At 38.9% G+C, this 27,880-nt stretch overlaps 1 protein-coding gene across 3 annotated transcripts in view; it reads right to left on the minus strand.

The window, feature by feature from the left end:
* Positions 1-4,991: 4,991 nt before the first annotated feature.
* Positions 4,992-27,880, minus strand: part of LMNTD1 (lamin tail domain containing 1) — a 483,367-nt gene continuing 460,478 nt past the window's right edge. For 2 of the 3 annotated variants that reach the window (XM_061125156.1, XM_061125157.1), the window contains exons 10-12: positions 25,441-25,655; positions 24,311-24,476; positions 4,992-6,651 (exon numbers count right to left, since the gene is read on the minus strand). In XM_061125156.1, the coding sequence (XP_060981139.1) occupies positions 6,604-6,651; positions 24,311-24,476; positions 25,441-25,655 (429 nt within the window). In that variant the 3' untranslated portion in view covers positions 4,992-6,603. Of the gene's footprint in view, positions 6,652-12,905; positions 12,970-24,310; positions 24,477-25,440; positions 25,656-27,880 lie in introns of all 3 variants that reach the window. The other variant, XM_061125158.1, reaches the window with a different exon arrangement.

The raw sequence follows: 27,880 nt of genomic DNA on the forward strand, positions 1-27,880 counted from the left end.
TTCTCCAGTGGACCACATTCTGTCAGACCTCTCCACCATGACCCGTCCGTCATGGGTGGACCCACACGGCATGGCTTAGTTTCATTGAGTTAGACAAGACTGTGGTCCTGTGATCAGATTGGCTAGTTGTCTGTGATTGTGGTTTCAGCCTGTCTGCCCCCTGATGCCCTCTCTTAGTGCCCACCATCTTACTTGGGTTCTTCACCTTGGACGTGGGGTATCTCCACTCCTGTGCCGGCTACTGGATCCAATATGCTACTGGAGATCAGTGGAGAAATAACTCCAGAAAGAATGAAGGGATGGAGCCAAAGCAAAAAGAACACCCAGTTGTGGATGTGACTGGTGATAGAAGCAAGGTCCGATACTGTAAAGACTAATATTGCATACGAACCTGCAATGTTAGGTCCATGAATCAAGGCAAATTGGAAGTGGTCAAACAGGAGATGGCAAGAGTGAATGTCGACATTCTAGCAATCAGTGAACTATAATGGACTGGAATGGGTGAATTTAACTCAGTTCAGTTCAGTTCAGTCCCTCAGTTGTGTCCGACTCTTCGCAAACCCATGAATCGCAGCATGCCAGTCCTCCCTGTCCAAATGACCATTATATCTACTACTGTGGGCAGGAATCCCCTAGAAGAAATGGAGTAGCTATCATAGTCAACAAAAGAGTATGAAATGCAGTACTTGGATACAATCTCAAAAATGACAGAATGATCTCTGTTCATTTCCAAGGCAAACCATTCAATATCACAGTAAGCAAGTAACCCTGACCAGTAACGCTGAAGAAGCTGATGTTGGATGCTTCTATGAAGACCTACCAGACCTTTTAGAACTAACACCGGAAAAAGATGTCTTTTTCTTTATAGGGGACTGGAATGCAAAAGTAGGAAGTCAAGAAATACCTGGAGTAACAGGCAAATTTGGCCTTGAAGTACAGGATGAAGCAGGGAAAAGGTTAATAAACTTTTGCCAAGAGAAAGCACTGGTCATAGAAAACACCCTCTTCCAACAACACAAGAGAAGACTCTATACATGGAAGTCACCAGATGGCCAACACTGAAATCAGATTGATTATATTCTTTGCAGCCAAATATGGAGAAGCTCTTAGAGTCAGCAAAAACAAGACTGGGAGCCGACTGTGGCTCAGATCATGAATTCCTTATTGCCAAATTCAGACTTAAACAGAAGAAAGTGGGGAAAACCACTAGGCCATTCAGGTATAACCTAAATAAAATCCCTTATGATTATACAGTGGAAGTGAGAAATAGATTTAAGGGACTAGATCTGATAGACAGAGTGCCTGATGAACTATGGACGGAGGTTCATGACATTGTACAGGAGACAGGGATCAAGACCATCTCCAAGAAAAAGAAATGTAAAAAAAGCAAAATGGTTGTCTGAGGAGGCCTTACAAATAGCTGTGAAAAGAAATGTGAAAAGCAAAGGCGAAAAGGGAAGATATACCCATTTGAATGCACAGTTCCAAAGAAGAGATAAGAAAGCCTTCTTTAGTGACCAATGCAAAGAAATAGAGGAAAACAACAGAATGAGAATGACTAGAGATCTCTTCAAGAAAATTAGAGATACCAAGGGAACATTTCATGCAAAGATGGGCTCGATAAAGGACAGAAATGGTATGGACCTAACAGAAGCAGAAGATACTAAGAGGTGGCAAGAATACACAGAAGAACTGTACAGAAAAGACACTCACACCCATAATCACAATGGTGTGATCACTCCCCTAGAGCAAGACATCCTGGAATGTGAAGTCAGGTGGGCCTTAGAAAGCATCACTATGAACAAAGCTAGTGAAGGTGATGGAATTCCAGTTGAGCTATTTCAGATCCTAAAAGATGATGCTGTGAAAGTGCTGCACTCAATATGCCAGCAAATTTGGAAAACTCAGCAGTGGCCACAGGACTGGAAAAGGTCAGTTTTCATTTCCATCCCTAAGAAAGGCAATGCCAAAGAATGCTCAAACTACTGCACAATTGCACTCATCTCACACACTAGTAATGTTCAAAATTCTCCAAGCCAGGCTTCAGCAATGTGTGAACCATGAACTTCCAGATGTTCAAGCTGGTTTTATAAAAGGCAGAGGAACCAGAGAACAAATTGCCAACATCCACTGGATCATTGAAAAAGCAAGAGAGTTACAGAAAAACATCTATTTCTGCTTTATTGACTATGCCAAAGCCTTTGACTGTGTGGATCACAATAAACTGTGGAAAATTCTTCAAGAGATGGGAATACCAGACCACCTGACCTGCCTCTTGAGAAACCTATATGCAGGTCAGGAAGCAACAGTTAGAAATGGACATGGAACAACAGACTGGTTCCAAATAGGAAAAGGAGTATGTTAAGGCTGTATATTGTCACCCTGCTTATTTAACTTATATGCAGAGTACATCATGAGAAACGCTGGGCTGGAAGAAGCACAAGCTGGAATTAACCTCAAATACGCAGATGACCTTTTGGCAGAAAGTGAAGAACTAAAGAACCTCTTGATGAAAGTGAAAGAGGAGAGTGAAAAAGTTGGCTTAAAGCTCAACATTCAGAAAACTAAGATTATGGCATCCAGTCCCATCACTTCATGGCAAATAGATGGGGAAACAGTGGAAACAGTGGCTGACTTTATTTTTTTGGGCTCCAAAATCACTGCAGATGGTGATTGCAGCCATGAAATTAAAAGACGCTTGCTCCTTGGAAAGAAAGTTACGAGCAACCTAGACAGCATATTAAAAAGCAGAGACATTAATTTGCCAACAAAGGTCCGTCTAGTCAAGGCTATGGTTTTTCCAGTAGTCATGTATGGATGTGAGAGTTGGACTATAAAGAAAGCTGAGCACCAAAGAATTGATGCTTTTGAACTGTGGTGTTGGAGAAGACACTTGAGAGTCCCTTGGACTACAAGGAGATCCAATCAGTCCATCCTAAAGGAGATCAGTTCTGGTTGTTCATTAGAAGGACTGATGCTGAAACTGAAACTCCAAAGTTTTGGCCACCTGATGCAAAGAGCTGACTCATTTGAAAAGACCCTGATGCTAGGAAAGATTGAGGGCAGGAGGAGAAGGGGACGACAGTGGATGAGATGGTTGGATGGCATCACTGTCTCAATGGACATGAGCTTGGGGAAATTCCGGGAGTTAGTGATGGACAGGGAGGTGGCAAAGAGTCAGACATGACTGAGCAACTGAACTGAACTGAAAAATAAAATTTCTATTTGCATCTGTTTTGTCTTATAATGTACTCAAAAAAAAATATGGCTATGTTCTGGATATGATATCTGGATATGTTAGATATATTTCAAGTGAGTATTTTTGTAAACATAATTGAGTGGTAACCATTTATATTATTTGAGCACAAAGTTGTATTGTTACCACGCATTTTAAAACTTAACTCAGATGGCTAGATTCTAACGAATGCCTTCTCTACTTGGATTTGGGATTAAGTGCCAAGAGTAGGAGTTTACCCCCCGAGAACTCTAGCCCTGATACTGATCTGAAAAATTGGATTCCTCTACAAGGCTCATTGGCAATTAACCAAAAACACTTCATCACAAGAACAATTTATCCTTTCATAATTTCTTTGACTATTTCGTGCCAAAATCATAAAGTGTGTGTGTGTGTATAACAGAGAGAGAGGAAAAGTACTGGGATAGGGCTTAAAATATTCACCTATTTTTGTGGCATATTCAGCAGAAGGTAAAGTTTGGGGTTTATTTTCATTGTAATTCATGTAGTTCATCCATCTGTAGGTAAATTTGTTTCCCTAAACAGTGAATATTATTTAACAATATTTATTATTCTGATACTTCATAAAATAATCCTCACACAACTATAAGATGGTTATAAGCAGAGTGCTGCACCCAACTCGCAGAAGCAACAATGAAGTGGCAAAGTTCTGGGACTGTAAGATAAAGCTTGCTGCTGAAGCCTAAAGGATCAGTCTTAAATCTTTCATTCAAGAAATGCAGGAAAACAAAATGCTCCAACCCCATATTCTTTCTTTGTAATCCCTGAATAGTCTTGCCTGAATAGTTTTAACATTTAGGCAGTTAATGATTTATATCAGCATAGGAGATTTATTTATATCACTCGATCTTCCTCTTTCTATACCATTTCTAGAGAGAGACTGACTGTCCTTGTGCAGGAAGATGGTTTAGGCTTGTGCTAGAAAACTCCGTGGGTGATGTCACTGACAAGAAATCTACCACACTGAGTATTTATTTCTCTTTTTTCTTGCAAGGGCAAAAGGTTATACACTTTCTGAGACTGTGCTTCGTAAAAATAATCAGTACTTAAATGCACTGTATTTTTGACCACCCAGAGAGGAAGTGCTCTTATAGAAGAGCTCAGAGGAGATGTTGTTATTGATGAAGTGTCAATGGATAGGATATGAATCAGATGAAATTCTCCTGAAGATACACAGTCTTCAAGTATAAGGAAGACTATTTGAGCTAAAATATGTTTCGAATTAGGAAACCTCTGCTCACATGAGGGATATAATTGGAAACACCTGAGGCTAACATGCTGTTTCTTTCATGTGTTTCTTTCACAAATCTTTGAGGGGAGGAGGTTGGGAGGGACGCCTGCACGGGTGAGATGGTTTCCTGGCTTCAGTTCCCAGAGTCCTTTGGGTTGGATGTTTATACTCCCAATGTGAACATGATAATCACACATGGAGTCAGCTGGAAGAGATTATGAACCATGAAACAAGTTAACTTTGATTGTACACCCTTAGATGCTCTTACTGTCTCCTCACAACACAATGGCTACCCCGTTTCTATGGTAACTATGAAAAAGATAGAAGAGCCTACACAATTCAGCCAACGTGTGATTCAAACATCACACTTCACGGTTCAAAGTGGCATAAAGTGTTACTGAGAGTTGTCTGAAAATGTACAAGTCTACTCCTAAGTGTCTAAAGACTAAGGAAATGATGTAATCGGTGTGGCCTAGTGACTAGAAAACATTTATGCTGCATCATTATGCTGGGGTTGATGTGAACTCCTTTTATCTCAAACCAAAAAGTTTATGACAGATTATTGTCAAGTGGTATAAGTCTTCTCAAATGCTTTAGAATTGGAATATGCCTTTTTTCCCATCTTGGAAATATTGATCAGATTTTATTAGAGTTTTATTTGTTTGTTTACCATTTTAACTATTTTAAGCATACAAATCAGCAGCATTAAGTACATTCACAATATTGTGCAACTATCATTACTGTTTCCAGAACTTTTTCATTATCTTGAACAGAGATTTTGTGCCGCTTAAACAACAACTCCTCATTCTCCCCTTGACCTGGCCCCTGGTAAGCACTATTGTACTTTCCATTTCTATGAATTTGCCTATTCTCAGTACCTCAGACAAATGCCCTTTTGTGTCTGGCTTATTTCATTTAGCATAATATTTTCAAGGTTTAACCATCTTGTAGCATATATTAACATTTATTTTTTTTAATGGATGAATAACATTCTGTTATGTGTAGATACCACATTTTAAGAATCCATTCATCTGTTGATGAATGCTTTGATTGTTTTCACCTTTTATTACTTATGGATAGTCTGCTATTAATACTGGTATACAAGTATATGTTTGAGTCCCTTGGCATGTGACTTTTAAAAAATAAAGTATTTTTAGCCCTTGATATTTGGATATAATAAGCAAAACTCAGTGGTCACCACTAATGAGTTTGGGGGTTATTTTACATTTCTTTATTTTTTTCAGAGTATATTTGGGGAAAATCTTCACTTTTCTTGCTCCTTCTCACATTTCAAGAGTGCATATGCCCCATCTTCTGCATGTGTTACATAAATAAACAAAAATTAAAATAAATTGAGCTGGGCTATGAGGCATAGATAGGATTTGTTCTCAGAAACAGAAGCAATCATACCTTCTGCCTGTCAACATTAAAAATGAACAAGTTCATTAGTTTTTCAACTTGTATACTCTTGATGAGTATAGAATAAGATTGCTAAAGAATAAGAAGTGAGAATTGTGTAAAAAAAAAAAAAAGTAGCTCCATCAGATTACTTAATAAAAACTCTCTTGGTATTTCCTATCTATGGAATTTTGTACCTAGTGTCACAAGGTGGAAGAGGTTATTTTGACTGAATCTGAGTTACATGCAGGCAGGTTTAAAAACTCCCAACTAGTTATCCCATAGAAACTTCCTCTATTACTTCTAGACATTAATTAGAAAGCCAGATTAACACATGCTTTAGGGAGACAGATTCCAAGTGTAGAGAATCAGACAGACCACAAGATTTGGAATTCCTAAAACATGTGTTTTTGGAAAATGCATCTGCAGAATTGGTAGAAGTGGTTGACCTAACATCTGGGCAGGGTATAAAAGACTGAAATTAATGAATGGGAAACTTCATGTTCATAAAATGAAGACTGTGATGGTTTTGCTTTTGACCAGTATTTTTCTTTGTAACAGGCTGGACAGCAAATGTTTCAACTTGTGCACAAACTCTTATCTCCCTTCTTTAACAAATGGTATCAGGAAAGTCCTGAGGAATTATCTTTTCTAAAAGAAACCATGTTCTTGCTTGCTGCTGGCTTCCTTTCCTTTCCTGTGTGGAAGGCAGGCTGCATCATGTCAGGCATCCTTGTGTTGTTCTCCAGACTAGAATATCATCGTCCTGAACAAAACATAAAATGGCAATGCATGGTGAAATAAAATACAGACTGTAAACATGTTGAAATTGTCAGAGCAATATAAAGTAGAAATGATCAAGTTCTTCACATTCCTCTTAAATGAAGACATAGAAATAGCAGATCTAGAACAGACTCATGGATGGGAGACAATAACAGGAAGAAGTTATTTGCTGATGCCTTACCTTTTGCCAGGGTAAAAGGATTATTCACTTTTCTCTCGTTCTAACTCAACTTGGTAATTTGTGTGCTTATTCAGGTTACAGTTCTTTTTTTTTTTTTTTTTTTTTTCAGGTTACAGTTCTTATGCTGAGTCATGACTCCTAAGCAGTGTGGCTATTTCACTACCTGATCATGGATACTATTTCCTTCTGGTCTTAACTATGAAGATCCCAATGATTCTGAGACAACCATCTTAATGACTCATTTCTAAACTTTCACCCCTCCATTTCCTTCTTAGTGGTACTTAAGTAGTATCTGATTAGCTTTTCAACCAAATAGCTAAGATATGCCCCAGATTTACAACATACCAGGTAACACACATAGAAAAGAAGAGAAAGTTTTGTTTCTCTGTTGTAACTGCTTGGGTCTACTCTAGGAGTCTTAGCAGGGGACTTCTCAGTCTGAGATGTTTATATTCTCCCTCCTCTGAGGAAATGGAGCTGAAGACATCTCACCTACATGTAGTTTCCTCTAACCTATGGAGCCTACCAGGCTCCTCCATCTATGGGATTTTCCAGGCAAGAATACCGGAGTGGGTTGCCATTTCCTTCTCCAGGAGATCTTCCCGACCCAGGGATTGAACCCGGGTCTCCCGCACTGCAGGCAGACGCTTTACCTCCTGAGCCACCAGGGAAGTCCCTAAAGGTTTACGTGGAGAAGAGTCTAAATTGTAGGTGGTTTTACTCCTGTCATACAACGTTGCTGTGGCACAGGAAGGTGTGGCTGGGAACACAGAGAACAGGGTAGCCGACAGACTTGAAAGAAAGGAGGTTATGAGAAACAAATATCATCGAAATTTCAACTGACTGAAGAATTTTGCAAACAGTCCACCTTGAGCACTGAGAGGAGAGAGACATAGATGGAAGAAATATACAACAAAATCTACACAGGAAACGCTGACATCAGAAAATTTAATCACTAGACTTTCAAAACTCCTTTCATAAATGGCAAGGACCTAATAGAATCAGAAGAGATTAAGACAAGGTGGAAAGAATACACAGAAGAACTGTACAAAAAAGCCCTTAATGACCCAGATAACCAGGATGTTGTGGTCACTCACCTAGAGCCAGATATCCTGGAGTGTGAAGTCAAGTGGGCCTTAGGAAGCATTACTATGAACAAAGATAGTGGAGGTGATACTATTCCAGCTGAGCTATTGCAAATCCTAAAAGATGATGCTATGAAAGTGCTGCACTCAACATGTCAGCAAATTTGGAAAACTCAGCAGTGGCCACAAGACTGGAAAAGGTCAGTTTTATTCCAATCCCAAAGAAAGGAAATGCCAAAGAATGTTCAAATTACTGTACAATTGCACTCATTTTACATGCTTCCAAGATTATGCTCAAAATCCTTCAAGCTGGGCTTCAGTGAGAACTTCCAGAGGTACAAGCTGGATTTAGAAAAGGCACAGGAAAAATAGATCAAATTGCCAACATATGGTGGATCATAGAAAAAGCAAGGGAATTCCAAAAAAATCTACTTCTGCTTCACTGACTACACTAAAGCCTTTGACTGCACGGATCACAACAAACTGTGAAATATTCTTAAAGAGATGGGAATATCAGATCACATTCCCTGCCTCCCTGCCTCCTTCTTATTTGTAGGGCAAGAAGCAAGAGTTAAAATTGGACATGAAACGATGGACTGATTCAACGTTGGGGAAGGAGTATGTCAAGGCTATACATTGTCACCCTGCTTATTTAACTTATACGCAGGGTACATTATATGAAATACTGGGCTGGATGACTCACAAGCTGGAATCAAGATTGCTGGGAGAAATATGAACAACCTCAGATATGCAGATGATACCACTTTAGTGGCAGAAAGTGAAGAAGAACTAAAGAGTTTCTTGATGACGGTCAAAGAGGAGAGTGGAAAAAGCTGACTTACAACTCAACATTCAAAAAATGAAGATCACAGCATCCAGTCCTATCGCTTCATGGCAAATAGATGGGAAAAAATTAGCAACAGTGTCAGATTTCATTTTCTTGGGCTCCAAAGTCTATGTGGACAGTGACTGCAACCACATAATTAAAACTCACTTGCTCCTTGGAAGAATAGCTATGACAAACCTAGACAATGCACAGTATAGTAAAAAAACAGAGATATCACTTTGCCAACAAAGGTCCGAATGGTCAAAGCTATGGTTTTTCCAGTAGTCAAGTATGGATGTGAGAGCTGGACCATAAAGAAGGTTGAGTGCCAAAGAATCGATGCTTTCAAACTGTGTTGCTGGAGAAGACTCTTGAGAGTCCCTCGGACAGCAAGTAGATCAAACCACTCAGTCCTAAAGGAAATAAACTCTGAATATTCATTGGAAGGACTGGTGCTGAAGCTAAAGCTCCAATACTTTGGCTACACGATGCAAAGAGCCAACTCATTGGAAAAGACCCTAATGCTGGGAAAGATTGAGTGTAGGAGGAGAAGGGGATGATAGAGGATGAGATGGTTGGATGGCATCACTGACTTAACGGACATGAATTTTAGTAAACTCCAGGAGATGGTGAAGGACAGGGAAACCTGGTGTGCTGCAGTTCATGGGGTCATAAAGAGTTGAACAGGATTGAGGGACTAACATACACATTCACAAGTTCTTGTCAGGGTCCCAAGGAAGATTCAGAGGAGGACAAGAAGGACATCCCATATTTGAGCTGTCCAGTTTGGGCCATTTAGAACAGTAAGTGGTGTGTGAACACAGACCCGTTCATGGAAGGGCTCTATCAGTACTACTTTTTAGGAGCCCTAATACAACAGCGCCTTACAAGTGTAAGAGCTTCAGCCAATTACGAACTTAGCATCCCATGTTTGCAATTTTGCTGCTCTCCTCCCAGGTCCTAAGCAATTGCATACTCTCTCCCTCTTTCTTTTTGCAATGGCGTACTCTTGAGGAACAGTACTGATGAAATGTAACAAGTTCCACTTCTGCCCTTGATCTGTCTTCCTTCTTCTTTCTCCATCCTAGATTCCTCAGTGTCTCATGGCAAGTCTGAGAGTTCATGGGGCAGGTGGCAGACAGAGACATGACTTGGTCTTGCCAAAGTTCTCTACTCTAACCTGTGAGGACTTCTATTTCTGCAGTCTTCTGTGGCATCATCCATCTGCCTGGCCCATTAGTCAGACAGTAGAACTCGCACACATTCCTTGCAAAGAACTGAGCAAAGAGCTTCTGGGAGCTGTGACTCCAAGTGCAAGGCATGGTTTTATTCAGTTGTAGCATAGAATTGTGGTTAGCGTAAAAATGTAATTAGCAGTCAGAGGTGCTGGAGATTGAACTTTGATTTTCTGTGTTTGTAACTGACACTCTTCAGTTAGCAGTTTTGGAAATAAGACTTGAATCTTTTTTGGTGTAAGGAGATGTCTTAAGAGCCCCATGGTAGCAAACTGCTTTTTTTCATGTGAATGAAGATGTCTTTTTCTAGCCCTACTTCTAAATGTGGGATGTTTTTGCCTTTCAGAGAAGTGGGTGGGGTGCAATCAGACAAAGACAATCTTCATGCTTGTTAGTAGAGTGATGTGGAAGAGCACTGGCATTAGGCTAAGATTTTAGTCTTCGCTCTGCCACTTACTATCTTAGTGACTTTAGGAAAGTCACTGAATCACTGAGCTGAAGTTTCTACAACCATAAAATGGAGATAATATCAGCCCTACATATATCTCATAGGTTCAAGCAAGATAATGTGAAAACCTTGAAATCCTATACAGATGTGTAACAATATAAGTCACCAAGGAATGATCATGAATACCAGTGGGAATTGAATGATGACTTTGAACAGTTTTCCAAGAACAGACACACCAGATATGACTGCAATACAGAAGACATTCACTGACAGATGAAGTAAAATTTTGCTCCCACTAAAAGCTTCAGAAAATATTCTGAGAGCACATTAATGATCCATCCTAAAGATGTCACCAGCTGGGGATGGAGGCTCTGAGAAAACAAAAGAAAGGCATCTCAAGAAAATTAGGACTTTTTAAAACAGAGTAGGTACAAAAAAACTCAGAACTACCAAAGAATTTCCCACAGAGAGGCTCAGAGAACAGATCTGTGACCATGGCAATTAAGCAGAATGACTGAAGAAGACCAACAAAGGTTAAAAACTTCTGCCAAAATTATGTTATTCAATATCCCTTGAGAGGATTTAGAACAGTTTTTTTCCAACCAAAACCGACTAGAACAAAGTCCTGTTTTTGTTTTTAATATAATGTCCCTATTCCAACTCATCTGCACTTTCAGTATCCAGTGCAATTCCCTTCTGGTTACAGAAAGTGAAGGGTAATTGAAGTATAGAAGTGCTGGTTGCTAATGTCTGTGGCAGATTTCAGATCCCATCCTCTGCATTTCAATGACCCCCCCCGCCCCTGCTCAGGGCTATGCCAACTGGAAGAAATGGATCCCAGTGTAGATAAAACTCTAGAAGACTTCTGGGAGCAGAGATTATATCAGTGGGGGCCAAGGCTGGATTCTCCAGTTCTTTGCAATGCAAAAAATCCTTAGTTTCGGCCTTGTGCTTGATTACTAGGTGAATTTTGGTAAACTTGTCTCCACAGACTTCCGTTTCTTTCACTCTAGAATGAAGTAGCTAAAATAAATTCTTTTACAGTCCTAATGTTTTACGAGACGTGTCTGAGAAGACAACTTCCCAGAAGAATAGGAAGAGGCAGCCATCATGTTTTCAAGAGGTTGGAAGCTCAAGGATAACGAGGCTATAGAAATGGAAAGAGTGGACTTGTGTAAGAATAAGTAACATTCAGAAAAATAAACGATCAGGAAAAACTGAGGCAGAGACAAACTGGAAGAAACTAGAATAGCTAAACAACAAGAGAAAACTTGACAGGTTGGTACATAGACGTGGGTGGCTAGTGGGACCATGAAAGGCCAGTAGGCTGTGTAGGGTAGTAATGTTAAGTCATTTTTGTCAGCAGAGTCTAGAATATTAGCAAGTTAGGGATCCAGTGCCTGTAGCTTTATTCTGGAATCAAGGAGTAAACCTAAAGCTTCATCAGAAAAATAGATCAATAAGACATATAAGTAGATCAGTCATGGACTAGGGCAACAAAGGATGTCAACTAAAGAAGGATACTGATCAAAAAGATTCCTTGACCCAAAACTGCCTTGTCATCAGCTCTTTGGACAAGAGTTTAAACACAACCACTTACAAAAAAGAAAGCCACTGTAGATATCACTTAGATGTAGATATCAGCATGAAAAAGATGAGGCAATGTAGGAAGTGACTGGTTAAACAATGCAAAGTCATTTATCAACTAAATAGCAGAGGCCAGAGCTCGTACTATTTCATCACCATTTAAAAGATACACAACTACACAGCTTCCACAGTCTCCTTAACCAGAATGACTTTGTTATACGATTAATACTTTGTTGCTCATAGGAATTAAAGTGTACTGGTATTGGTACAAAATGGTTTTTAAAGTTTGGAAAGAACTTTATTCTCTCTTTAGCAATGAATGAGAATGGAGGTTTCTCCTCATCTTTGCCAACATTGGCTGTTATTATTTTTTTTAATGTTTGCGTTTTTAAATTTTTTTGAATTTATTTTTATTTGGAGGACAATTGCTTTACAAGTGTTGGTTTCTTCCGTACAACATGGATCAGTCATAAGCATACATATATTCTCTCCCTCTTGAAGCTCCCTCCCACCCCCACCTCCATCCCACCCCTCTAGGTTGTCACAGAGCATTTCTGTAAGTACTCTAACTGACTGAATTTCAGTCACTCTTACTTACCCATCAACAAGGCTAGGATGAAGATATAAAAGGTAGGATATGAAGGCAAAAAGTAAAGATGTGCTATTTCTTTGTTTCCCATTCTTAGAAAGTTTATCATACAACAGAGATGACAAAAATTGATGGCCCCAAAAGCAGCATAAATATTTAACAGAAAATTAATCACTATAGGATATATGAAAAAATTCCATCATCCGATGGCTTCTAAAGATATATCTACAAATTATTTTAGTTTTTCTGCAAAGAAGGCAAATTTGCAATATCTCTATATACTCACCTTTAAATGTTGAATTTACTGCCTATTGCTTTTGTAACTCAGACATCCTGTTTTTTCTTGATCGCTGCAAACCCAAAAAAGGGGTGAAGGTTAGGCAGATGGGCAAGATCCTATATGCCGAGCATTATTTTTTCCACACTAAAATAAACCCTGGAATAAACTAACAACCAAAGGATTACCTTTCATTTGAAGAAAAAAATCTAAGGTATAAGGGCAATATTTAATAGTAACTTGAATCAAAGGGTTTAAGTACCACTGGAAAAGTATTATTTGATCGGTAAGTCCAAACTTTGAGTCATTTTAAAAGGGAACATGAATTTCAAGATATAATTAAAACTTTGAGAGAAGAAATATCTGGAAGATGTATTTTTAAAAACTGAGGTTGCAGAATAATTTTACCAGCCTGTAAAATTCCTCAAATGCTTTCTACAATTCCAGCAGCCACAATGATGCAGTAGCCAGTGAAGGGAGGTTCAGGAATAAGGTTGAATCAGGGGGGAGTTATTAATACAAGGAGATGTGTGGACAGAAGCAGACACTGCCTAGCTTGCCAATTTAGGTGGCTCTACTCTGGTAATGAATGAGTTGACTATTCATCACCAGGGTAGAGTGGTGGTCTCCCTCACTTCCATCTATTTGGGCAGGGACTGAAAGTCACTTTGCTGAAATATAATTCCTACATAGAAAAAACCAGGTGTATCAAACTGAAATAGTGCTGGATGGATGATCCCAAGTACAGATTACTTCTAGCCCAGAGATGGAATATTGTTTTATTCTTGTAAAACAAGAGAGGAAAGAAAAATAATATTTTAGGTGCAGATAACAATGCACTCCTCCAGAAAAGAACACTCTAGGGAAGCTCCTCAGTCATGCCTATCTCTTTTCTATCTCTGTGAGTTCAGAAGAACTGTCAAGTGAATTGCTAGTATTTGATAGCGCACGAGCGCGGCCGAGAGGAGCTACCCCACGTCCAAGGTAAGGAGCAGGGGCTGCGCTTTGCTGGAGCAGCCGTGAAGAGCTACCCCACGTCCAAGGTAAGAGAAACCCAAGTAAGATGGCAGGAGCTGAGAGAGGGCATCAGGGGGCAGACAGACTGAAACCACAATCACAGACAACTAGCCAATCTGATCACAGGAACACAGCCTCGTCTAACTCAATGAAACTAAGCCATGCCGTGTGGGTCCACCCATGACGGACGGGTCATGGTGGAGAGGTCTGATAGAATGTGGTCCACTGGAGAAGGGAATGGCAAACCACTTCAGTATTCTTGCCTTGAGAACCCCATGAACAGTATGAAAAGGCAAAAAGGTAGGACACTGAAAGATGAACTCCCCAGGTCGGTAGGTGCCCAATATGCTACTGGAGATCAGTGGAGAAATAACTCCAGAAAGAATGAAGGGATGGAGCCAAAGCAAAAACAACACCCAGTTGTGGATGCAACTGGTGATAGAAGCAAGGTTTGATGCTGTAAAGAGCAATATTGCATAGGAACCTGGAATGTTAGGTCTGTGAATCATGGCAAATTGGAAGTGGTCAAACAGGAGATGGCAAGAGTGAACATCGACAGTCTAGGCCAATACTTTGGCCACCTGATGCAGAGAGCTGACTCATTGGAAAAGACCCTGATGCTGGGAAAGATTGAGGGCAGGAGGAGAAGGGGACGACAGAGGATGAGATGGTTAGATGGCATCATAAACACAATGGACATGGGTTTAGGTGGACTCCAGGAGTTGGTGATGGACAGGGAGGCCTGGCATGCTGTGGTTCATGGGGCTGCAAAGAGTTGGACACGACTGAGTGACTGAACTGAACTAAACTGATTACAAAGTGTGAAAATGTGATGTGCAAGAAAGAGAACAAAAACGCAGGGTGTCGCTGGTTAACACAGTGATTCTCTTAGCCACTAATAGGTTTCTAAATCTAATGAATCAGGATGCTGTTTGGCACATCACAGTGTTAACTTTCTGAACAGTGAGTTATGGACCTGGAATATAAACAGGCTTCTAAGATATTTTCCTTACACAGGCAATGGTTTAGACAGAACAATCTAGCCATCACTTTTCATCTTCTGGAGCAATTTGTTGGCATGAAACACTCTTGTAAATATTTTGTGTGTCCTTCAAGAATAAGGAGCCTGAAGATTAAGGTTTTGAACTGCACCCCCAAAACTTGTTCTTCAGCAGAGTATTGTATTTTAAAGCTCCAAACACTCACAGAAAATTCCCATCTATAACTTCTTGAATTTTAATGATAGTATTATCACTGGTAGCGCTTCCCTTTCAGGGTGTGATGGTGGTAATTTCTTGGGTTATTTGAGCCTGAAATATTTAGCACCTAGTAACTTTAATCTGAATATTTTGACTTCCAAAAACAGTATTTTTACTTTTGTGAAGCAAGGGATCACTAATGATGTATTTTCATAAATTAGATTATAATCTTTCATAACTTTAAAATACTTCTGTTTTATAATGTTGAAATGTTTTGAAATAAAAGATCTAGTCATGAAGTTACCCAATCATTCTATCATTAGGGCTAATATCTTGGAATTCTTTATATGGTCATTAAAGAAACCTTTATTTCAGCTGTAAGAAGAGATGCATAAATGGTTCTCTCCTTTATATTTTTTAAAAGAAACTCCTACAGAAGACATAGTGATATTACAATCTGAATCTTCTGAAATCAAGCAACAGAAGAGAAAAATCATTACTTTGAAATATATGATTTAATATAATTTTCCTTATAAGAGTTCCTCCTTTTCTTGATGCTATTATTCAATAATAAAAAATGAACAGAAACCTTTGGCATTTTGTAATGTTCTTACAAGCAATTATTTTCTACTCAGTCTGACTGTAAAAGGTCCAACTAATTGGCCTTCTATATTCCACATGACAGTCAAGTTTTGTTTTAAAATTTCTGTGTATCAATTATAGTAATACTGTTGGCTAATACTGCCATCTGTCAATATGTATACACACACACATATATATATGTGTATATATTAAAATATATAAATACTTAATATAATATATAATAACATATAATAATATAATGTTTATTTAATATTTGATGTTTATATATCATATATAAAATATATATAAATATATTATCATATATATATGATATTAACTGAAAATATGGCCATTCATAGAAAAGTGACATTTGACATTCTAAATTCTTAATCTGATAAATGTAAATAATGCAATACAGGTCTAAACAGGAGTAAACAGAACAGACACTAATATGAAGGATGCATTTTTCCCTTTGTTACCATTATGGATTGGAAGTATATTCTTATGGGAGAAAAGCACTTTGATCTCAGGACAGATAAAGCTGAATTTATTGAACTGTAATGAGTCAGAAATGGCCCACAGTTGAAACTAAAGTATAGAGCTTACACTGATGAAAATTTAACTGTTTCATTCCTGCATAATCTATGTTCTGGTTTCATCTGTTTTTTAATAGATTGATTTTTAAAGTGTGGCTTTGCAAGCCTCAGAAATCAAGGAAGACTACTGTCATTCTTACTATAATAATGGGCTTCCTTGGTGGCTCAGTGGCAAAGAATCCACCTGCAATGCAGGAGACGAAAGTTCAGTCCCTGGGTTGGGAAGATCACCTGAGAAGGAAATGGCAACCCTCTCCAGTGTTCTCGCCTGGGAAACCCCATGGACAGAGGAGCCTGCTGGGCCACAGTCCATGGGGTTGCCAAAGAGTAGGGCACAACTTAGCAACAAAACAACACCATAACAACATTGGTATGGAAGATGGTAGCAGCCGTCGAGTCACCAATTAAAATGAATGCACTGCAAGGTGCAACATGGATCACAAATGGTAGGTAAATGTATTAGTGTGCAAATAAAGTGCCTCAGACAGTGCACACACCCACACTGTTAGCTTGCAGCAGTGTCTGCAGGATATTCTCTTCCAACTAGTTTCTGCCACTTGAGTCAACAGGAGAAAGTTGATAAAGTTGTCCATAGTGTGTTGGCTCTTCTCAGCAAGATGAACACACACACTTGGTCTGGGAACAATGCAGCAGCACGGTACAAACACATGTGCTTTGTTGAAGGGCCTTTAGCCTTTCCAAGAGTGACTCTTCTATGCTGTAGTCAGTGCTCCGACAGCTCCAAGTGCATACTACATGCTATCAAAACTGTTTTACTTGTTTTATTTTTTTCAAACTCTTATTGTGGATAATTCCACACATGCAGGAAATATGAAGGAATAACACAACCACATCTGCATACCTGTCACCCAGATTCAGTAATTAATAGTTTGGCACATTTGCATTAGCTATCCATGCTTAGGTCACACCAAACCATTAGGAATCTAGCAAAGATTTGGTATTTGATCTAAGAACAATCAATATGACTGCAACACAATAAACACACCTAAGGAAAGAACAAAGATTTGTCAAATCTAATATTCATTCTATATTCAAATTTACCTAATTGTCTTAAAACGTGTTGTCTAGCTGAGAATTTTGCTTTGCTTCCTTTCTGGCCAATAGTCTATTAAGTAAAACTAAATGGTAGTGACCCCATGTGGGCATCAGGTTCAGACGTAATAATGGCCTACACAAGATGGTCTCTCTCTCACTTCGTCTGGAGATGTGCCAACAGGCGTTTAGGATGGTGCTTCCATCCTCAGCACATGGCTTCATCCCTAGGTTGAAATAAGGCAGCTCCAGTCTGTAATCGTGGTACGGAGGTGACACAGAGGAGCCCACTGTCCAAGACCGTGATCCAGAGGCTGTGTACACAACTTCTGCTCACGTTCCATCATACAGAATGTAGACACATTGTCCTGCCTAGATGCAGAGACTGAGAAAAACAGGCTTTATTCTTGGTGACCATGAGTTTAGGTTTCCCTGGACCTATGGGTCTCGTGTCTAAAGGAACAATGGTTTAGGGGCAGTAATTAGCTGTCTCTGCCATGAGTGTTTCTGGAAATAACTGAGCTCTGATGAACTATCATAAGACTAATACATTGCAATACATTGATATGCTTAGATATGCTTCAGGTAAGACTATTTTTCTCTTACATTAAATATGCCTCATATTATTACTATTCAAAGTGAATATTGCTTTGAATATTTATTAATATTCATTTTGAATATTAATAAATGGTCTATAATTTTAGGTTTTCTTTCTCCTTCCTTGACAAGATATAAGCTGTCAGTGTTCGTTACTGTAACTATGCTTCCTTTCCTTTCTAATATTCCTTTTTTGGTTATCAAGCTTCTAAAAATAAAGTTTTATTTAAGGATAACTTACATGCAAAAAAGTTCACAAGTCATAACTGTACAGCATGATAAAAACAGTGATTCATGTAAACGCCACTCAGATCAAGAAATGGAACATTGTTAGTATTCTAGAAGCAGTTTTGTTTAAGTGCCAAGTACTATTTCCTTCTTTCTTCCAGAGATAATGTTATTATGAGCTTTAACACCATGGTTTAATTTTCACGTTTTTGAATTTTATATAAATGAAATCATATTATGTGTATTCCTTTCAGACTGGCATATTTTGTTCAATATCATGCTTATATGATTCATTGGTATTATTGCATATAACAATAGTTCATTTTCATTGCTGATGGGATTGTATTAATATATCCTAATTAATCCATGATATTGTTAATGAACAACTGTATTGCTTCTCAGTTCAGTTCAGTCACTCAGTCGTGTCCGATTCTTTGCGACCCCATGGACTGCAGCACGCCAAGCTTCCTTGTCCATCACCAACTCCCAGAGCTTGCTCCAACTCCTGTCCATTGAGTCCGTGATGCCATCCAACCATCTCATCCTCTGTTGTCCCCTTCTCCTCCTTCCTTCAATCTTTCCCAGCATTAGGGTCTTTTCCAATGATCCAGTTCTTCACATCAGGTGGCCAAAGTATGGGAGTTTCAGCTTCAGCATCAGTCATTCCAATGAATATTCATGACCGATTTCCTTTAGGATTGACTGGTTTGATCTCCAAGTATCACTCCTAATTTTTGGCTATTACAAAAAGAGTTGCTGTGATCATTATCGTCTTTGTCATTTGGTCCACATGTGTGTCTATTTGTTAGGCATATATGATTCCTGGGACTAAAACTGATGAATTATGGGATATTTGTTAATCAATTTTTCTTGCCTTATTTCACTCATACTTCTAGTACAATGCTGAGTGGGAATTGTCATAAACAGAATTCTTGTCTTGAGCTGGATCTCAAGGGGAAAACTTCAATTACTTTACCATTTAGTATGATAGCTTACATTAGGAATTTTGCAGACATAAAGGAAATTATAATTGAATTTCATCTATTGAGATGGTTATAATTTTCTTTTTTATTTTGTTAATTAATTTTCAAAGTTTGAATCAACTTTGCATTCTTGAAATAAACTTTGTTTGTGATATATTATCCCCACATAACCCACATATCAAAGATAATCACTTTGAAAATTAGGTTATATTTTGAACTGAATGATAATGAAAGTGTGGCATACGTCATTCCAGAAACACAAAATTTCATATACAATTCTTTCAGTGTTTATCCTAAATCCCAACATGCATAAATGGTTTACTAAAGTCTAATATAAATGGATATTTTTACAATTTATTGAACAAATCATGACATTTGGAGTACTTTAACTCCATTTTCTCCCCTCCTAATTTTTGTACTATTGATGTTGTTATTTGGGTTAAGTAGTATCCCTCCAAATGTATATGTATATGTATATGTCCTAACCTTTTGATTGAAGTCGTGAATGTAACTTAATTTGGAAATTGAGTCTTTGCAGATGTAATCAAGTTAAGATGAATTTCTAGTAGATTAGAGTGGGCCCGAATCCAATGACTGGTGTCCTTATAAGAAGAAGAAAATATGGATACAGATGCACAGATTGTGGAAAGATGGAGGCAGGGGTTAGAGTGATGCAATCCACGAGACAAGGAACACCAAGGAATGCTGACAACCAGCAGAAGGTAGGAAGAGGCAAGGAAGGATAACCCCTTAAGGCCTTCAGAGAGTGTGTGACCCTGCTGACAACCTGATTTCAGACTTTTAGGCTCCAGAACAGTGAGAGAATAGATTTGTTTTAGGCCACCAAGTTTGTAGTATTTTGTTACAGTAGCCTTGGGAAACTAAGACAGCTGTTATGTATTTAAGTTCTCCCTCTATTTTAACCCCTACAAGAAGACAATATTAGTATAATCCTGTGTAGTGAACATTCATTTATGTTGACCCATGTTTTGACTCTGTATTTTTTTCACTTCTTCCAACATCTCTGTGCATCCTTCTAGGATCATTCTCTTTCAAGCTGAAGTATTTTCTTAATGTCGTCTGTGGTTGATGAATTCTCTCAGTTTTTGTTGGCCTGAGAATGTCTTTGTTCCATCTCATATTTTGAGGTTGATTTTTAATTGGTATAGAACTCTAGGATAATGGTTCTTTAAAAATTTTTTTAACATTTTATATTGGAGTATAGAGATTAATAATGTTGTAATAGTTTCAGGTGCAGAGCAGAGTAACTCAGCCATACATTCACATGTATCTTTCTATTTGAGGACAGTAGTTCTTTTAGCACATTAGCACACTGAAGATATCATTCCCTAGTCTTCAGATTTCCTGTATTTGGTTTTCTAAAGTTTTATTATAATATAGAGCTACCTTTGAATTTGTGCTGCTTAGAAGTTATTTTTTTGTGATTCTGTGGCTTGATGTCTTTCATCAGGTTTTGAGACTTTTGTCATTATTTCTTTAAATACAACTCTTGCCCCAGTCTTACTCTCCTGTCCTTTTTGGACTCAAATGACAACTTTTGTCCCGTCTGTTTTTCAAACCTGCTTTGTTCTTCTTTTCCTTATTCTTCCTCCTCTATTCTTTCCTTCCTCCCTTCTTTCCTCCTAGATTTTGGAATATTTTCCACTCCACTTCATTTTCAACACTGCTTCTAAAACTCTCTTTTAAAATGCAGATAAAATTCTAAAAGGTGCGTCTTTAAAAACCTTCAGTGTCACCTGCTCTGTCCTTCATCAACATGCATTAAACAATTACTGTATGTCATGTGCTGTATTTAGTGCTATTTATGTAAATTAAAATATTTCAATTATACAATATAGTTTGTGAATTAATATATTTGCAATTTTCTCAACTGAAGTCAAAGAAAACCTCTTAAAATTCTGATGTATATCTGTTAATAGCGAAAATTTAATGAATAGAAAATTTTAAAGGTATGTAATGAACAGAGGCCCTGAAAGCACTAAAGCAATTGTCTTTTAAAATGATCATTACATGGGACTTCCCTGGGGGCCCAGTGGTTAAGAATCCACCTGCCAGCACAGGGGACACAGGTTTGAACCCTGATCTGGAAAGATCCCACATGTTGCAGAACAGCTAAGCCTGTACGCCACAACTACTTTGCCTCTGTTCTAGGGCCCGTGAGTTGCAACTGTTGAGCCTATGCACCCTAATGTCCATACTCTGCAACAAGAGACGCCACTGCAGGGAGAGAAGCCACACAATGAGACCTCACACTGCCACAAAAAGTAGCCTCCACTGGCCACAACTAGAAAACACCCCAGTGCAGCAACGAAGACCCAGCACAGTAAAAAATATAAGTATATAAATAAAACTTAAAAACTATCACTTTATAATATACAAATACAGTGCAATTTATGTTAAACAAAAAATTTACTGAATAATCAATGTAAGTTGCCATCACTATAGAAAGGTGTATCAAGAAAATCTGAAGTCAAATTTCTTTGGTAAACAAGTTGTTCAGAATAAGTGAAGGCTATCATTACTTGGAGAAAAACATGAAGGTACTTCTTAAAATCTCAAGTCTAAGTCATAAAGTACTAAATATGTGTGTCTATAAAATATATATGTATATTAAATGTGTGTGTGTGTGTGTATATATATATATATATATATATATATATATGTATATAAACTTATTGATGAAAGAGCTTTTTAAATTTCAGATCCAAGTCTCATACTTTATAGTTGAAGCAACTCAGGCACAAAGACATAGGATATTTACTTTTATGAAATGGAATATATTCAGGAATTTACAGAATTTCCATCATTCCACTTCTAAAAGGCATTATTTTGGGGGGGGGGGGATGCTATTTCAAATATGTGTTAGCACACTAGCATGGTGGTTTTCATACTGAGTGTACAGAATCCCGTGATTCCAAGTAAGTGCCTCAGAGGTCACACGGAAGGAGGAGAGAAGAAAATGGGTGGGACTTCCTGGTGGTCCAGAGGATAAGAATCCACCTGCCAATGCAGGGGACATGGGTTCAATCCCTGGTCCAGGAAGATCTGACATGCCACAGGGCAACTAAGCCCATGCGCCACAACTACTGAGCCCAAGCACCCTAGAGCCTGAGCTCTGCACCAAGAGAAGCCATTGCAATGACAAGCCCGAGCGCAACAATAAGAGAGTTGCCCCCATTCACTGAAACTAGAGAAAGCCCGTGCATGGCAGCTAAGACCCAGCACAGCCAAATATTAATATAAATAAATAAATAAAAGAAGAAGATAGCCGTAGTGGGTAGTGGGAATCACTCTTCTTCAACTTGGATGGGTTTGTTTTCATCCATTTCATATACTGGGATTCTGCCCAAGATTTCACTTAAAAAAGCACCTTTCTGCTTAAATATGTTTGTAAATGATTATAACTTCTCCAGGATTTAGTTGCTATATGAAAGCTTAGGATCTGGCACCTTATCTAATCAGTTCTTAATTATTTGGGAGCCTCTGGTGAACCTTGTGAACTTTCTTGCCAGAAAACATCACATTTGCTTACATTTTGTTTTGTTTTTTTCCCTCCAAGTTTAACAGATTCGTGGACTTCCTGAAGTCCATGAACAGATCCTGGGCTAATAACAGCAACTCTAAAAGCTTTACCTAAAGAACTTATATAAGAAATTTCTGGCTGAAAAAAGAGTAAGAATTTAGGACTAATATTAGAATGTGTTCAGAAAAACTGGATTTTTTTAGCACAGCTTAACTTATAGGACCCATTTATCCTGTCTCAGTCAGTTCAGTCGCTCAGGTGTGTCTGACTTTTTGCGACCCCATGAAGTGCAGCACGCCAGGCCTCTCTGTCCATCACCAACTCCCGGAGTCCACCCAAACCCATGTCCATCGAGTCGGTGATGCCATCCAACCATCTCTGTCATCCCCTTCTCCTCCTGCCCTCAATCTTTCCCAGCATCAGGGTCTTTTCAAATGAGTCAGCTCTTTGCATCAGGTGGCCAAAGTACTGGAGTTTCAGCTTCAGCATCAGTTCTTCCAATGAACACCCAGGACTGATCTCTTTTAGGATAGACTAGTTGGATCTCCTTGCAGTCCAAGGGACTCTCAAGAGTCTTCTCCAGCACCACAGTTCAAAAGCATCAATTCTTCTGCACTCAGCTTTCTTCACAGTCCAACTCTCACATCCATACATGACTCCTGGAAAAACCATAGCTTTGACTAGACGGACCTTTGTTGGCAAAGTAATGTCTCTGCTTTTTAATATGCTATCTAGGTTGGTCATAACTTTCCTTCCAAGGAGTAAGTGTTTTTTAATTTCATGGCTGCAATCACCATCTGCAGTGCTTTTGGAGCCCAGAAGAATAAAGTCAGCCACTGTTTCCACTGTTTCCCCATCTATTTGCCATGAAGTGATGGGACCGGATGCCATGATCTTAGTTTTCTGAATGTTGAGCTTTAAGCCAACTTTTTCACTCTCCTCTTTCACTTTCATCAAGAGGCTCTTTAGCTCTTCTTCACTTTCTGCCATAAGGGTGGTGTCTTCTGAATATCTGAGGTTATTGATATTTATCCTGTCTAATGAGAAACAAAATATACTTTCGACCACACTTAAATAATCCTATGTCCTCTTGTCGTTCATGATATTCTTTTGATGATGCATTCAGACACCTGAGGCAAAGAGCCAACTCAATGAAAAAGTCCCTGATGCTGGGAGAGATTGAAGGCCAAAGGAGAAGGGGTCAGCAGAAGATGAGATGGATAGATAGCACTACCCACTCATTGGACATGAATCTGAGCAAATTGCAGGAGATGATGAAGGAGAGGGAAGCCTGGCATGCTGCAGTCCATGAGGTCTCAAAGAGTCAGACACGACTTAGCAACTGAACAACAACAATGATGACTCAGAAACTGTGCTAGAGCAGAAGTATGAGGTTGGCAAAAGTTTGTTTGGGTTTTTCCACACCATCGCATGGAAAACCCGAATGGACGTAAGTCAACAAGCTCATGGTACTGACTTTAGAGGCCCTCTATTCTTGAGGATATGAATAGTTTTTAACACTTAAGAGACTTTTACTACTTGACCACATTTTTACTAGTTCTGCACACACACACACATCACTTACTCTCCACTGGAATATATCCCTTTGACCTACCTGGACTGGATCCGTCCGGGTTGACCTGGGCTGTCTGTTTAAGCAGTGTTCAGCCACGGAGGTGTTGTGAGCATTGGTCAGGGCACAGTAGGGGTGTGCAGGGACATTAGGACTGTGGCACCATGGGCTGCGAGTGGGGAAAAGGCTTGGTGGGATTTCTTTTTCTCTGTAAAAGAAAAATTGAGCCCAAATTGAACTCTAAAGCCACTTCATCCAGTGGTGTGAGTAATGAAGGCTCCATTAGAGTGAAAGCATGTTCCAAGACCAGAGAGCATGACTTTTCCAGTCTTGTGGGCAGCACTGTTATTACGTCAGCAGCATGTGACTACATATAAATAACATAAGTCCTGTACTTTCAGCCACAGCCAGCTCTTGATCCAAGATGAAAGTTCTAGATGATGCAAATCCTCCTCCACCTAAGCACTATGAAAAGCATGATGACTTCCTCTCTGCACTGCTCCTTGGCCTTACCGCTAACAGCAGGGCTGTTATGAAATGAAACAACCAGAGGGGGGTCTTAATATCAACTAGGAAATTGCCAGCCTTTATTTTCTCATGAGTGTGTCTCTGCTTGCTCTGTGTTTTTGTGTTTCAAAACATAAAAGCTATTCTGGTTTTTATGGTCCCATTCAAAATAGGAGGGTTTTTTTTTTTTTTCTTTATCGATTTATCTGTTCATCACATTGTCACCCAGTCATTCCCACCTGTTCAACCCTTAATTGTGAGAAGGACTCAATTTAAAAAACAAAAATCACGCAGACTTCCCTGGTGGCTCAGTGGTAATGAATCTGCCTCCCAATCCAAGAGACACGGATGCGATCCCTGATCTGGCAAGATGCCCCATGCCAAGGAGCAATTAAGCCTGTGTGCCACAACTATTGAGCCTGTGCTCTCGAGCCTGGGAACAGAAAATACTGAGGCCATGTGCTGCAGCTACTGAAGCCCACGTGCCCTAGAACCCGTGTTGCAGAACCCATGCTCTGCAACAAGAGCAGCCACCACCATGAGAAGCCTGCGCACCACCACTAAGGAGTAGCCCCCCTCCCCACAGCTAGAGAAAAGCCTGAACTGCAACAGTGACCCAGCACAGCCAAAAATGCAATAAAAAAAAAAAAAAGAGCAACTTTTACCTCTTAAGAGAAGCTTGAACTTGTTCCACCTGGCATTTTGAGGACTCTCTCTTACACTGATCTCGTTTTTCTTTAGTTGTAGTTGCAACTGCTGGCCAGCGAAACATGTGCCTTTGAGGTGTTGTACTTATTACTGAGCATCTGTCAAATTCGATGTCAGTCTCTAATTTCTCCCACGCTTGCTTCCAGTGAATGGGAGTGTACCAGGCAACAGCCTAACAAAAACGATTCATTAATATTAAATACTATTAGAGTTAGGTTTTTTAAATGACATAGGCTTATTGCGGGCTTCCCAGATAGCTCAGTTGGTAAAGAATCTGCCTGCAATGCAGGAGACCCTGGTTTGATTCCTGGGTTGGGAAGATCCCCTGGAGAAGGGAAAGGCTACCCACTCCAGTATTCTGGCCTGGAGAATTCCATGGACTGTATAGTACATGGGGTCGCAAAGAGGTGGATACGACTGAGCGACTTTCACTTCCCTTCAGACTTATTGCAATAAAATTTTAGTCAAACTGTAATGTCATTTATGTACTGTGAAATGATTAGTGAAACACACAATGAGGCTATAGTGAGACATCCTGCCTTAGTTTCCAACTCTGAAAATTTCAAGCTGCATCTCCTCAGGCAGGTTAGTCACTTACTCCTTTGGAATGTGTCCTCATACGTAAAATGGGGAAGGTGGTGGCTATATGTCGGCATTATGAGATTCAGTTAAGCTACTGAATTTCATAATTAAAAGGAACTGTGCAAAAATATTAATAAGTTAAATTTTAATAGTTAATATGTTTTGCATATTATATATTTATATGATTTATATATAAATTAAATATAATATAAATATTAAATATAAATATATATATTAAATATGGGGCTTCCCTGGTGGCTCAGTGGTAGAGAATCCATCTGCAAGGCAGGAGATACAGGTTCAGTCCCTGGGTTGGCAAGATCCCCTGGAGAAGGAAGTGGCAACCCACCCTAGCATTCTTGCCTGGAGAATCCCATGGACAGAGGAGCCAGGAAGGCTAGAGTCCATGGGGTCGTAAAAGCATCAGACATGACTCAGTGACTGAACCTCAACAATATTAAATATATTATATGTTAAATTAGTATAAATATAAAATACATATTAGAAAATATAAATATGGGCTTCCCTAGTGGCTCAGATGGTAAAGAATCCACCTTAGATGGTAAAGAATCTTCCTACAATTCAGGGTTTCATCTTCAAACCTGGATTTGACCCCTGGAGAAACTCCCTTGGAGAATGGAATGGCTACTCATTCTAGTATTCTTGCCTGGAGAATTCCATGAACAGAGGAGCCTGGAGGGCTATAGTCTATAGAGTCACAGAGAGTCAGATACAACTGAGTGACTAGCATATACACACACAAACATATATAAATATATACACACATTATTTGAGATGGGAAAATGGGTGTTAAAACTAAAGACATGAAGAGGAAACCACGTTCTCCAAGCTAGAATACTAGGTGGGCAGTTTGTTTCAGTTTCCTGACTATGTGGCATGTATACAACATATATGTGCAAAAATCATTCAGAAAAATCATGTGTAGGGACTGATAATTATGTCTTGTTCAACAGAGAAAGTTAAGCACTGCAGTGTACCCAAATGATCTACTTGTTCTTGTGATCTGTTTTTAGTTTATAAAATTATAGAGGCTTGGATTGATGTATCCATCAAAAAACCCTGTTTGCCTTGATAAGTTAAACACACATAAAGACAACATGGCAAGTTCAGCTAGGCAAAGAAAGAGAAAGATGAAAGATTTTTTTAAAAAATTTAATTTCATAGATCACAGCAGGAAACCCCACTTTTGGTTCAGGTCATCAGTTAGGGATTCTCCTCTTTTGCAGCTCAAATAGATATTTTTGTGGAAAATATGTTAATCATCTTTTGAGTGAAATCTCTCTCAATTAGATTGTACGCCTTTCCTAGCCAAGAGCAATATTTTATTTCTTCCTGTATTATAAGGGACTTAAAAATATCTACTGATAATGACAATGATAATTTGATCAAATAAATGATATATTTTGATCTCACTTCTGAAATGTTGACCATATGAACCTTGTGGGCTATTTTTAGTACCTAACAGAAAAATTTTTGGAGTTGGAATGTCTGGTTTTATTTTACTTTTGCCATTTTGCCAGTCATGTGACCTTGGGAAAGCCATTTAACCTTCCAAGCCCCATTTTCTTCCTTTGTAAAATGCTTAAATAATCTGAGAATCAAAGGAGATAATGCACATATAAACAGCCCTTCATGAGTTGCTACAGCACCGGAATTCGCTGCTCCATATTTTCTCTGAGAACAATGTATTGGGAAAATTCGAGGCATTCAGTCATATGAGATACCTATTAAATGTTTGACATGTAATGTAGAGGCTACAAATCATATAGGATAACAATGTGGTTGGTGAAAAAA

Source organism: Dama dama, chromosome 22, assembly GCF_033118175.1.
Source record: "Dama dama isolate Ldn47 chromosome 22, ASM3311817v1, whole genome shotgun sequence".
In the NCBI taxonomy this organism is placed as follows: Eukaryota; Metazoa; Chordata; class Mammalia; order Artiodactyla; family Cervidae; genus Dama; species Dama dama.